A 14,273-nucleotide genomic window follows, 5' to 3' on the forward strand; every position below is an offset into this window, starting at 1 on the left:
TTTAACACTTGTGTGGCTTAACGCAGCACAGTTCGTTCTGTCAGCTGCACCAGAGGAAAGATCATGTGGGTATAAAGTCTAAACAGCTTGTGTACCAAATTAAAAGCTCTGCAAAACAAAAGCTTTTTGAGTGTCCAAAATGGAAAAAGGCTTCGAGCAAGCCAATCTTTGTGGTGTGTGTGTGTGTGTGTGTGCATGTGTCTGTGCAAGCTCCCCCCTGCACAGAATACAAAAGATGGATGGATGAATATTAGTCCCATGAAATAGAACTAAATTTTGTTTTGTTTGAGGAGTGATGAGGTGGAGAGAGGCCAGAGAGTCAGTCAGATTGATGAGCTCTCACCTTTGTGGAGGTGATCTGAAGTGAGTGTTTGCGTCGCAGTGATCCTGGGATCTTCTTCAATACCAGAGTGACGCCATTAGGGTTTTCCCGCAGCTTCTTTACAAGATTTGCTCGGCTCCAGCCCACCTGATGCAGAAACAGAGTTTGATGAGCATTTTTGGATTTCAGACGTTCACAGAGTTTGTAGAAAGAGTGCTGACGCCAAGTCAAAGGCTGAGACTACACATAACATACAGTTGAATATTTGTACAGGGTTGTTGTCGGCTCTCATTCACTCACCACAATCTGGTCATTGACTTGAATCACCTCATCTCCGGCCAAGATCTTCAAATAGGAATCAGTAGAAGGCTGAAAAAGGGAACAAAAAGGAACAAATAAGAACACATATCAAGAAAGACCCTAACAGACAATAGCACAAATTAACATAGTGACTATTTGATTAGACTTGCGTAGGTTTAAATGATCCAATTTCTTTTTTGAAATATGAAATATGTACAATAACTGTAAGTAGACCAACAAGTGCAGATACTCATTACATGTCTACACATACAGTTTTACCATATTGATTTCATCAATCAAAGCAAGAAATACACAGCAATGCTCTTTTTCAGGACTACATTGATATTTGAATTCCTTTTATAAATACACATTACTCAACAGGATCACTTCTGGCATGTGCAGGGAATAAATACAGAATACATCTTTGTCATTGCACCTGTTGGTGGGAGGAATATACAAGGCAGAAAGTGAACAGTGAGTTACTGGCCATAATGTTATGGCTCATAGGTGGAGCTTGCTTTCAGCATGTTGGAACTAAGTCTTTATCTGATTAGCCAGGACCAATCCAGAAATGGTTAATTGTGAATGAAATGAACGGCGAGCTGTCAAAAATAGCCCACATATAGAGCCAGAAATTTGAAGCGACTAGGATATTGTGATTATTTGCACAGGTTTTCTGTGCGTGTGTGTATTTGCAGTGACGATAGGTCTTATTTACAGGCAGCCACAGTAATATTAGTCCAGCAGCAAGGGATTCTCGGGTTTCTTTCTTGTTGACATCATGGAAAAAAATAACATTTTCATGTTTTTGTCCCCCAGGAGATCTGGCCTTGTGCTCATTTTGGAAGCCCCCCTTGTTTTCGCTGGTAAACACACTGTGTTTCTATGTCTCCCTTGTATATTTCACTACCCTGTGATTTAAGTGATCTTTGGCTTTCTCAGAAAATCCCATATCTCTACAGAACTCATTAGACGACTGTCAATGAAGCTTTCATCCACATTCTCCCTTCTTCTAATGTGATGATCCATGTGTGAAAGATTTCCATTTATTTGATCCTATCAATTTAAATACAAACTTAAACATAATAACGACGCAGCTACCACCTAGTTCAAATAAACAAATGCAGCTGAGTGTTGATGTGTTTGAAAAAATACTTAGCCTTTAGAGTGCATGTATACAAGCGTCTCCAGCACACACGGCACTGGTGTCACTTTCAGCAAAGGAAGACAAGCCAACAGCTAAAAATAATGTTTCACACAAGACTACTTCCAAGGGGATTTCTGCCTAGTACAGAGCTCATTCTTCCATAATAAATGACTCGAAATCTAAATTTCATACTTCAGCTGTGCAGAGAACAAAGCTGTTCTTGTGCACTGATTCTCCTGCAACAGCGACTAAAAGAAATGCTGTTGCCCCAGAGACTGCGGAAAAATGACTTCAAAATTGAAAAAAATCGCCCGACAAATAAAGGCCGAATTCTTCTTTATTTTGGGGTTTTCACAACTGAAATATACTTTCACTTCTTTATAGATAAGAAACTTTGAGACACATCAGTGCTATGTCTGTGTTAAGCAGACCAAACTCTTCCAATAGCAGAAGTGGGGGCAGAAACGTGTTATCTCCTGTAAAATCGGGTGACTTTTATGAACAGCAAAGAAATGTTTTTTTCATTCTAACAGAGGCTCAGGCCTGCAACACTGTCCCACCGGTTTTTGCAATGGGGCTCTTGTGAAGAGATAAGCTGTAATCAACATGAACCTTTTGCTCTTGAGTTGAAGAGGAGCAGAGACCTGATTCATGCTGCTCTACACAGGATTGATTAGGAGCCCTGATATGGCAGTGATGGTTGTAGCATGCGAGGTTCGCTGGCTGAGTCAACACAAGAAGAAGGAAAGTCAAAGAAAAAAGTCTGACCTCTGCAGCAGTTCCGGTCACGAAGTGGTTACTGGAGCTGGTGGACGTTATCTCGATCCCCTGAGAGAATAAGCAATGTTCATTTGTTGTTGTTTTTTTGCAATTGCACACAAAAAGTCAGTGCTGTGCATCACTGAGGGAAAATGCTTAAACATATTGGTCACATAAATAATGTTCAATCCTCTTATTTGTCATCACTTGATTTTTTTGGACATACTGATGTCTGTCTCCACTCTCCAGACGTAATCGTCCATCAGCCAGCTCTGATTGATTGGTATAAGTCGTGAATGGGCAAAGAGAGGGCAAACTCATCACAACCAAGAAAACTCTGAATCACATAATCAATACATATCACTCAACAGCAGATTATGAATGGATTTGAAACCTTGCTCCTTCTACACTTGACTGTTGATCGACATGGATATTACGGAGAGAAAACAGTGGCCGTGTCTTAAAGCCAGGAGGCTGAGCTGGAAATGGCAGAGATGGATATGCTGCGATTTCCAGGTTGAGAAGCTCAGAGATCATGTAATGAATTGATCAAGCGTACGGACGCGCCATGTTCTGTCTGCTCAGTATGTACAAATCATAATTCCTCCTGGCTCCCCTGACTTCCCTTTCTGTCTTTAGTTCCCATTATTCTCAATCTATCAGAGGGCACGCCTCATTACTGGAGGCGTGTTGTGATCAATCCCTCTCTGTCAAGCTGAGAACAATCAAATTTCGCTCGTAATTGAACACATGGGTTGAAACGATCCTGTTCTGCTGTTTAAATTCTGCAACAAAAAAAAAATGACACCAACAGGCAAAGCCCACAAAACACACAGAGAACATAACCATGCATAAAAGCAACATGTTTGTCATATAAGAAATGAAACTCTGCTGGAATGTTTATATATGTTGGAAAACCATGACAGAGTGGGTGGACATTCAGCATTGTAGTTTTTTGTTTTTTTTTCCCGATGGTCTAAGCAATGGAGAAAATGTACTCTTTAGACATGAAAACTAAAATAAACTGTGTTATGGAGACACTAGACAAACAAAGAGGGCTATTAATGCAGTACCCAATGTACAGACTGAAGGCAACAAGAGAGAAGGAGGCACAAAAACAACGTTGTTTGCTTATGATGGACGTGGGTACAAGGAGAACCTTGAGTTACATGATAAAAAGTGATGAATGAAGCCAAATAATGATAGAAACCTCCAGGCAACGGTAGAAAATAAGTATTAAAAACGACAAAGGAATAACAAACGACTGTCAAGCAACTATTCAGGTGATAGAATGAGGGTAAGACTTCACGGTGGTGATAACAGGATGGGAAAAGTATTTGCACAGAACAGAGGAACAGATTTCACAAATAGGAGGCATATAAGAAAGGTGACCGAGCTGTGCTGGAGAAGAGCTCAAGTACCTGCATACAGTTGTCAGTAATGTTACTAAACCACTGGTTTATTTAAGAACCAGAGTCTGTCTGGGATAAAATGGATAAGAATATCTAGAATTTCTTTATAAAATTGATAAAATCACTAAAATGATTAAAACCGCTAAAACCACTATAAAAGTATCAAATATGGTGGAAAGAGTCAAAACTCATATGAAACTCCATAGATGCAACATAAGACACAGTAGAAACATTATATAAGCAACTTTATTAACTGTGTTATCAATATTTTTTCATAGTTACACATGTTTTGTGGCCCCAGACAAAGTTTATGTTATGTAAAGTTGCAAAAAAAACTCAGTTTTGGGCATAGAAAGTCGCAGATACAGGGGTGCAAATACATCTCTGGTACTTGATGGATGGATGGATGGATGGATGGATGGATGGATGGATGGATGGATGGATGGATGGATGGATGGATAACATGTCAGGCCTAAAAAAGTAAAGCAGATTGGCATTTTTGTCTTTCATTCTTCTTTTGCTAGTGCTTACACACCAGCCGCCCCCAGCCAGACTTCTATCTTCCAGTTTAGTGTGACTGTACTGCAGTAGTATTTACATAAGCAGCAGTTACTGTGCATAGTAAACATTAATGTATTGTTTTTATAGCACCTCCATCCTCGGGGCCTTGAGACTGTTGCACTTGTTGCCACTCTAGACTGGAACTGCTTCCATTTAACAAGACTGCACCTTTTAATATACTGCAGTTTTTAGAATGCAGACACCAATTTTAAACCACTTTGTGCTCCTTCATTACCTATTTATTACCTTTTGGCTGCTGGAGAGCTTTGCAGTGGAAACCTATTTATAAATGCATTGTGGTAATATATAAATATGACATTTAAGTGTTGCCTCTGATTTCGTAATGATATTGGGAGCTTTGTTTGTTTTCCCAGGGGTGCAATCTGCAGCTTGTAATATGTTATAAGTCCCTAATTTGTGCCCACTTTGTAAATGACGTGCCTGGATTTTGCTCCTAAGCTGTCTTTCAGAGAACCGGTGGGACTCTGTTCCTATAATATTACACTCCTCGTCCATTTTGCTAGATGATCTGGTCCGATTTAAGGTTGCGCAACACGTGCAAGGTGTAACTCTCCCACTGCACACTGGCAGCACAGTTTTTGGCAATGTTCAAGACTTTGACCTTGTGGAAGAAATTTAAAGCCTTAGTTGACGTACTAAATACTAAAATTAGAGCCTCTTCTTGTTACTACCTTGTTGTCTTTCAAGCCATATCTGTGTTATGGTCATTTTCTCTGCTTTGCAAGCTAAATAACTTAGTGTCCTACACCATTATACTGAACTTATAAAAACAGCAAATTGTTAAAAGACGTAATACTTCATTTAGAAGTTAAAGAAAAAAATTATGCTAACAGGAAAAAAGATAATGGATTATCCTTATTCGATGTAACATCTTTGTACAAAGCTTAATAACTGGGAGAGGTCATAACTAAATTTGTGTTTTAATTTCTGTACAAACTGCATAGTCTGGATGGTCTCTCTCCTATTGTTTTATTTACATTTAAATGTGTGTGATAACTGCTACTTCATTCATTAATGCCTTACTTAACCAATGTCTTGTACTTAACTACAAAGACAATGTTATTTTTTGCTTGTGATCTTCCAGAATGTTTTTAAATGATAATGAGGTTGTGAATTGCAAGAACATTGAATTGAACAACGGTCTATAGAGACGCTGCTCTACATCTTTGGTCATACTATTCACACAGATTTGGGCAGTCATAATATCACAATCACCTTTCATTATGAGACAGTCTTGTGCAACACCGCCTCCCATCACAACATCAATACTCAACATAGAACAGATTTTATAGTACAGGAGTTTTTTCTTTTCAGTGTCGCCTATGCTTGCTCTATAATTTATCTGAATGTAGAGTGCCATGAGATGACTATTTGTGTTAGTTAATTGATAGAAAAGCTGTAGCTGTTTTACTGGTACTGCAAAGTGGTTTGAGGTCTTGCCTAATTTAGAGAAAGTCGTAGGTTTAAATCAGGCCCAGGCCGTTTTGTGTGGAGTTTGCATGTTGTCCCCATGCATGCATGGGTTTTCTCAAAACATCATAATAAACAAAATACCTCTAACCGATTCAACATGAAGGAGCGATGAAGAGGAATAAAGCTTTTTACCAGCTGATCACCAGGTGAAACAGGCACCAGGTCAACACTTTCCAGCTGGGCGGTGTGGGAAAGAACCGCGTCCGGGCTGGACTTCAGGATGTCATCGCAAACCTCCACCAGCTGACGGCACTGACAGAAAACACACGGAGAAACTGCTGTGAACAACATGAGGCGAGTTATCAGAATACTCTCACTGGTTTTACAGAAAAACAAAGGGGAAAATTGCTAATGGGCACACTCACCACAGAGATGATATCCTTTTCCTTCTCGTAGACGGTAGAGTCCTGTGAATGAGCCAAACAACACAACATGAGCAAAGCAATATTGAAACGACACCGCCGTGGCCTATATAATACTATTGATTTGTGGAAATGGGACAATCTGAGTCAAAACCCATGTCCTATTTTCTCTTCACAGCGTGAGTCAGGAAGTGAAAGCGCCGCCGGTTTCCAGAGGCAAGAGAGAAGCATCATTTCTCATCCTCCGTGCTGTATTTTTAATAAAGAAGGACTTTTTGTTTTTATAACAGTATTTCTAGGTTAGAAATGAATAAATATGTCTGTTCTTCAACCAAAGTCACAAGTACAGACAAACACTATCAGGTAGATAAGATCAGCATCATGTGCGAAGGATGTTTTGGCCCATTGAGTTTGAAGCCTGTTTGTGGTTTGACCAACTTCACTGTTAAAACTCATTCAGCTTCATCCCGACATATTCCTTTGAGAAACCTTGAACTCGAGGACTTGAACTATTCCCTCTCAACGATCACAAATCAGATTTTTCATGGTGAAATGAGGTGCTCCTTTTTTTGATCCCGCAGCCTCTGTGATTTTATCGAACATCCTGAAAATAAATCTGAGAGGTAAATTTAACTTAATTGAATCTGTGAAATCAGACAATCGAACTTCAAATTAGTATCTTTACACAAATATATCTTGTATAGATGTCAAAAATATTTGTTCAAAATATGAGACACTGTGAATCTTTTTTTTCAGAACATGAATAATTTAGGTATTCTAATGTGAGCCAATCTTTTTTAATTCGTCCACACAACAAAAAAACTGTTTCATTCGGTATTTCAAAACACCAAATACTACAATACCCATAAGCCATCAGCGTGCCCAAGCGCCACAGAGGGATAGAATGAAGATATACAAAGCGGCGGGGGATACTACTATATTAGAGGAAAAGAGACTATGAGCAATCTATTAAAGATACACTCCAGTTTATACAGATGGATCTAAGGATTCCCGAGACAGGAGAAACACAGTTCACTTGACTTAGATTAAATTTTTTTAGCTTAAACAAAGAACAATCTTGCTTGAGCAACACAAATAAATTATGCAAAAAGTTACTTTATTTTTCTTAAGCAGATTCTTTTTTATCCACATTTTCCAAAAAGTCGAAAATTTCAATTCACACATTGCAGTTTTAACCCAATAAAAACAAAGTCAGGTACATTTGTAGCACGTTTCAGTAAACATGATACCAGGCGCACACCCACGAGCAAAGTGTGGTGTAATTTGATCCAAGCATGAAGACAACACAAACTGAAGGTGCATGAATGGACCAATAAGACGATGTAACAGGCAGGGCTGCTCTTTGGACCTTATAGGTGTGCACAACAGAGCAATTCATTCCTCCTCATGTTTTCACCCCCTTTATACGCCTCATAAGCATTTTATGCAGGCTTCTGAAAACCTACAAATACAAGACTACATGTCATGTTACTTCATTAAAAATGTTTTATTATTTACTAATAATCATTAGCTTGCATGGAAAAGCACCTCCGGCGTTACGTTGAGTTTTCCCTCTTAGTCAGGATCTCTATATAGCGTGCATGCAGTGGCATTGCAGTGACACATTAGCTAAATTGTGGCTCAGACTGATGACTGATTAACACCTTAAGTTCAGCTGAAGTTGCATCAGTTAGTTGGAAGTGACTGCTGTGGGGCACACATGCTATTTTGGTGTTTTAGAGTTAATCACTCAAGCACCTTAACTGCGCGCACTCCTGCAATAGGGATGCATGTGTTTTTGAAAGATTTATAAACTAATACAATGAGACTCTATGGCGTATATAAAAGGCAGCAAATACATCACAAGTACCATGTCGGTGTACCAAATCGAACAGTTCAGGGAACAAGGCAGAGAGAGACAGCAGCTCCACAACCATCACATCACTGTTACCGTAACCAGTTACAAACGCGTCACAACCAAAAGTAGTGGCGTTGCAGCAAGTTAGTTTAAAAGGCTTTATTCCCATGTGTGTTCAGCTGCTAGAAACACGGCAAATACATACACACAAAGTCATCCACATGCAAAGTGGCCCCATTGCTAAAAAAGTGAATACAAAGTGAGCCAAGTCACAATGTGATCTTTTTCATTAATCTACATTCTGGTCTGCTCGTCAGGATTCTTTTTACTTCACATAAGCCATGTAAATTTCTCATTTTACATTAAGGAAAAACAAACCCGTAATCTAAAATGAGTAACGAACTCACAGTGATTCACACTCATTTCCATCATGATGACCCAGTTCCTAGAATTAGGACAGGGGAACCGAGTTACTTTATGTGTGGTTTCTGGGAGGAAGGTGTTTATGATGCTCCTATGAGGCACCACTGTGAGGAGGCTGAGTCGGCCTGAGAGCTGATTGAAAAGATGGTCATGGGCCACATAATAATTCACTGATTAACTGCAAGACACATACCGTCATGGCCCGAAGCTCATTTGTGATGCTTGACGGTGTGGTGAGTTACATAAAGGATTGTGAGGGGAGACTAATCCCTGTGAAATGTAACAAGGGATCAGCAGTTACCCAGCTGGATTTCTGGGCTAATTAAAGGCTGTGACACGAGGCTGCAGGGAGGGTTACGACACGAGGACGGCTCCACTTGTCCGCATGTATTTGTGGTGGTGTGAGTGTGATGTACACCAAAACAAACCAAGAAAGGTTGTCCATAATCATGGGAAGAGAAGTTCAGATCTTTATCTTGATCCCTTCTCCAACAGTGTTATCTTCTCATGACACACAGGTTCTAAGAACGAGTGACGAATGTTGTTCGCTGGATTGGTGGCGAGTTCTCTTTGACTCACAGCAAAAGGCAAACTTACTTTAATAAAGCAACTTACTTTAAAAACATATTAAAGGGTTATTTAGGTCAGTTATTGCTGAATCTGCAGCCATGCTCACAGCACAATTCGTGCATAGAAGTATGTCACTAATCATTTAATAAGTTAACATTTAATAATAACAAAACAGTATAGAGATGCCACTGATTAAATTCCTTGTTGCAGGTTTTGGATGCAAAGTAATAAAGCACTGCCCAGTTTTCCCAAAAATGTATAAAATCTGTTGTGATTAGAACAACAATTTCTTATATATTTTAGACAAACATGAGTCATTTCATCCATAGCTTTGTATTTCAGCCGCATGAGCTTCCTTCTCTGAGAACTCTGCATATTCATATGACCTGTTCATTCTGACAAATATAGGAAATACTGTATTGTAACTACTAAGAAATACAGCAAGATATTGTGAGACTTCTACACTTAATGGGTATTCTACATACAGTATTATGCTGATGATGACCAATCACACCTTTCATAAATATATGTTAATATTTATGGTTATTAATGTTCTGCAAATCAATAATAATTACAGCATAATGTTTAATACTATGGAAAAATCAGATGAATAAACGTTATACATAATTCATTATCATCATTAAGTTCATAAATGCAATGATGAAAAAGGTTGAGCAAAACACTGCACAGAAACTATTTTCTAACTCTCGAATTCAATGTAAATGTCATCTGGATTTGAAGACTTGCAGCTGTTGCCACCTCACACCAAGTACTATCACTTCTGCAAGTGCTTCTTTCGTAACGCCCCCGTCTTTCCAGAATCATACCACGACTTTTTGGAAACAAGCTCAGGATCAGGGCAACAAATTGTCACGCACGTGACTCTTAACTCAATCTGTCATGCCAAACGTGCCTTTTGTCACGTGAGGAAGTGCACCACAGAGCTAATAATTTATGCCTGTCATTCACAAATGGATAAATCTGACTGCGATTGTCAGTTTGTCCGACTATTTCTTCATATGTGCAAATTGGAAGTGGTGCTTATTACCTTTAAAATTGTCATAATCCAATTTTTACATCATTTCCTAAATTTATTATGGTCATTTACTTCATAAAAGTTTTGCAACAAACCTCTATGTTTTGCTGAAAATAAACAATGCTTCACTTAAAACTTATTTACGATGAATTCTTCTGAAAAACTACAAGAGAAAAGATATACACCACACATACACCGTAAAACAATGATTCTTAACCGGCAGTTTTTTCTTGATGAACTGCCATTCTTCTATCTGGACGCTAATAAAAAGTAAATCCTAAAATGAGTAAATAAATACAGTAAATTCTCACTTCCAAGTTGAAGTCCAAAGTTGGCCGTCCCGGGTAGAATACAGTTAAATCCACACCTCTGTTCTGGGATGTAATCAGAGTCATGCTCTGCATTGTTCTGCATTTTCTTTTAACCTCTGCCAGAAGAGGAAGTGAAACGTGTGTCTGAGGTGGGCAGCAGGTAACAGTCCTGAACTGAAGCTGATGTAACACTGCAAGGGCGTGGAGGGAAAAACCGACCGCTCCGAGTCAGAGAACAGAAGAACACTGAGAAAGAGAAACAATGCAAAACAGCAGGACACAGCAACTGGAGCATTAACAAGGACAGATCTGTGATCCTGGCGTAGCTTTCTCAGATAATTATACAATATACAACAGATTTCCGTCAACTTGAATCACATAAAAGTGAATTCAGACTGGAGTGCATTGTGCTCTTTGCCAGACTGTTTTACGACCGAGGCAGAGATATGAAGAAAAGATGAGCTGTGATACGGACAGACTTGAGTCTTCAGCCGCCTCCAGCCAACTGATCAAGAGAACATTTTACTACAGAACAATTGTGAGTATTTTTAAAGGAAACTAAATTTGGATCACAAGATTAAATAACTCTCATGCAAAACATTTTTTATAAATCACTTCCAAAATAATTTGCGGGCCTCAAGCAAATCCAAAGAAGAACATAAATATGGAAACAAAACACTCCATTGACACACACGAAGAAAAGCAGTATTATATGAACGGCCTCTAAACAACTCTGCAGACCTTCATGACCAACTATGATACTTAAAAATTAGTTACAGTCCCAGTGCAAACGTCGAGAAACAGGACTGCAGAAAGTAAGCCTGAGCAGATAAACCGAGTACGAAAAATGGCTCGTAGCTTTTTGAATGACAAGACTTGACGAGTTGCATTGTCAACGAGGTGGAAGTCTTTTTCTCCGTAGGCCCCGTTGCCGTGTTGCGCTTTGTTGTCTTGTGTTGCTCTCTGACTTGTTCGGGAGGTTGACGAGCTAAGCTTGTCCTGTGCATGAAATCTGTTCTCTCTATAGTTGTCTTGGAAACAAAGTCACGCTATTATGTGGATGTGACGCTGTGAGAGGGGAAAAAAAGAAGACAACGAGAGCGTGCACGGAGTGAAAGCAACACGCAAATAACGCGTGCACGCTCAAACATGGCCAACAGCGATCTCCCACTGCTCTCCTTTCTGATTTCATACATACACATTATATATATATAGACATAGACATTAAATAATGCATGACAAAATCCTGCAAGACCACTCCATGGTCTGCCTGTATGTTTACATACAGTACTTGGGACTCACCTGGTTGATATTTTCTGTTTGCCCTCACGTCACAGACCTGCTATAAAAAGCCAGGGAACATAGCGGGATGTGTTTTACACCTGCTGCTTCTTATTTAAAACCAGATCCTGCTTTATGTCCCTCCCTGTCAGTGTAAGTTCATGTTTATGTCTTTGTCGCTCAGATCAGCCCTGCAGTTCAGTAGTGTCCGCGTCGTCTCTCAAATTTAAAGTTTACACGCACAAAACATGAAGCTCGTAGCATTTGACAGCAGGTTTTTCTTTCTATATTTATCAGATTTTTGCTGCATTAGACTACCAAGCTGACACATTTTAAACAATGTAGTTGCTTTTTCAAATAGAAATGACACCCCGAAATACTACATTTACATTTTCATGTTGATATTTTTATCTTAAACAAGATGTAGAAGTTTTGTTAAAAAAAAAAGAAGAAGCTCCTTTTCTTCTTCCTTCATAGTATCACCATCAAGCTCACATACCTGAGTATAAAGTGCCTGAATTTACTGCAATCCGATCCAGGATCAGGGTTCAGCGAGCCCCCTTTCTTTCTCTCTCTCTCTCTCTCTCTCTCTCTTTCTCTCGCTCTGTCCTTCTCTCTTGGACTTTGCTTGCTGCTTGGCTGCTTCAAAGCAAACTGAGACTGTGCTACTGTGAAACCGAGGTTTGACAAGTTCAGTGCAGGATTCCCAACAACAGCAGCTGACTGCTGACCTTGATCCCCCTCAGGGTGTCAGGAAAAAAAATCACACACACACACACACACACACTGGAAATAAAAGTCCTTTCTTTGCTATTAGGCACTTTTCTAGACAGAAAGAAAGAAAGAAAGAAAATAGCACGTCATGGCTATCCCTGAAAGCACACTGATTGTCACAGACGGGAATGACGTCGCCTCCAATTAGCCAGAAGCGAATTTCAAGAAGCCATGACCAGGCTAATCTGCGTGAAAGCTATGGCAACACTAAGCTGCTGACGTGATTGCTGTGCGATACGGACACACAGACACATAAGCTGATGTGACTTGGCTGAGAGCACAGTACATGCTACCAAGTTAGCACAGCGTGTTCCTGCAGGTTAATAATGCTGTGATGACAGTCATGATGATGAGGCCTGAACACGGGAACATGATAAGTTTTCATTTTCTCTTGTCAGGTGATGATGTGCGACTGCTTCTGAAGATCTTTAAAGGTCTTCAATGCACCTGTCAGAGGCGATTTGTCGGATGTGACATTATGCGACCGATCATCATTAGTTTTTTTTAATCAAAAGCACAGAAACTCATTCAGTGGGTGCAGTTGAGAAGAGGCACGTAGAATTTTTTATTTTTTTTAAATCAGTAATTGTTTTCATTTTTACCCTAAAGCCATGTACAAAGTGTTCTTCCAAACCTTTTGCTTTAAAATATTTGCACTATTTAAAACACCTGCACCAGCTTTAAAAACAGGAGCCAGACAAACAATAGCGGGTCATGAACAAACCACCATCAGCCTTTGAAAGCATCCAACAATAGCAGAGGTGAAGATTTTAGCTTGCCGATCACTCACTCGGTTCCCCTCCTGTTAAGAATGAATGAAAACAACCAGCTATGACTCACTATGTAGTCACAACACCATTTCATAGTCTGCAAGCTAAAGAAATGCTCTGAAATCCATACTTCCTTCTGTTACGATAACATCACGATCAATTTACTACACGGAGACCGCAAGTTTGAACCCTCATCTGAAAATCCTGCACGCGTTGAACACTTTAAAAATCACGTTTGAATGAGTTATATTGCTATAATCCCTCAAAGCAAATGCGTGATTACATGAATAAATCCCTGCTAAACATGTCAGAAATGCACTTTTAAGAGCAGCCTTGAAATATATTAGGAAGCCAAGTAACTAAAAGCATCACCTTGTGGAGAATTATCCAATCAAATAGGAGAGAACTGTACCTGAGGTGCTGGGCCGGCGTCCAAAGGAGGATATAGAAAACTATATATAACCTGCTCTAAATACTCACTGCCCTCCTTCACCCGCAGTCTCTCTGTACAGCCTAATGCCTTCACCTCTCTTTAATTATCTCCTTCTCTCTCTGCCCCTGCAGCTCTGTCTCCACCGCTTCTTTACTTCTCTTTATCTATAATGTCCCCACGCTGCCGTTCCAGAGTTAATAACCTCCCCCTGCCTGTTGCCCTCTGTAATACACACTCCCCGAGGAGTCAAAAGTCATTTAACAGTGGCGGTTAGATCCCACTCTGAAGTCTCCTCCTCCCTCTGTCTCTCCCTTCCCCTTTGCTTCTTCCCACTCCGCCCTCTACTCTCTCCCTCCCACCTTCCTCCCCCAGGCACGGCAACATATCCCAGCCTGTCCTCCCTGCTTACCTGTGAGCTTTGGCTTTCCAATCTCTTCAGAGAGTCCTAATGTGAATATCC

General features: G+C 39.9%; 1 protein-coding gene across 2 annotated transcripts in view; it reads right to left on the bottom strand.

Moving 5' to 3' along the window:
• The window catches only part of cnksr1 (connector enhancer of kinase suppressor of Ras 1), a 32,015-nt gene that overhangs the window by 12,317 nt on the left and 5,425 nt on the right, over window positions 1-14,273 (bottom strand). The window contains exons 1-6 of one of the 2 annotated variants that reach the window (XM_080479894.1): window positions 10,556-11,576; window positions 6,361-6,402; window positions 6,128-6,247; window positions 2,538-2,597; window positions 623-691; window positions 344-469 (exon numbers count right to left, since the gene is read on the bottom strand). In XM_080479894.1, coding sequence (XP_080336020.1) covers window positions 344-469; window positions 623-691; window positions 2,538-2,597; window positions 6,128-6,247; window positions 6,361-6,402; window positions 10,556-10,648 — 510 coding nt within the window. In that variant the 5' untranslated portion in view covers window positions 10,649-11,576. Of the gene's footprint in view, window positions 1-343; window positions 470-622; window positions 692-2,537; window positions 2,598-6,127; window positions 6,248-6,360; window positions 6,403-10,555; window positions 11,577-14,273 lie in introns of those variants that run through there. The other variant, XM_080479893.1, reaches the window with a different exon arrangement.

This window comes from Lipophrys pholis, assembly GCF_963383615.2.
Source record: "Lipophrys pholis genome assembly, chromosome: 14".
In the NCBI taxonomy this organism is placed as follows: domain Eukaryota; kingdom Metazoa; phylum Chordata; class Actinopteri; order Blenniiformes; family Blenniidae; genus Lipophrys; species Lipophrys pholis.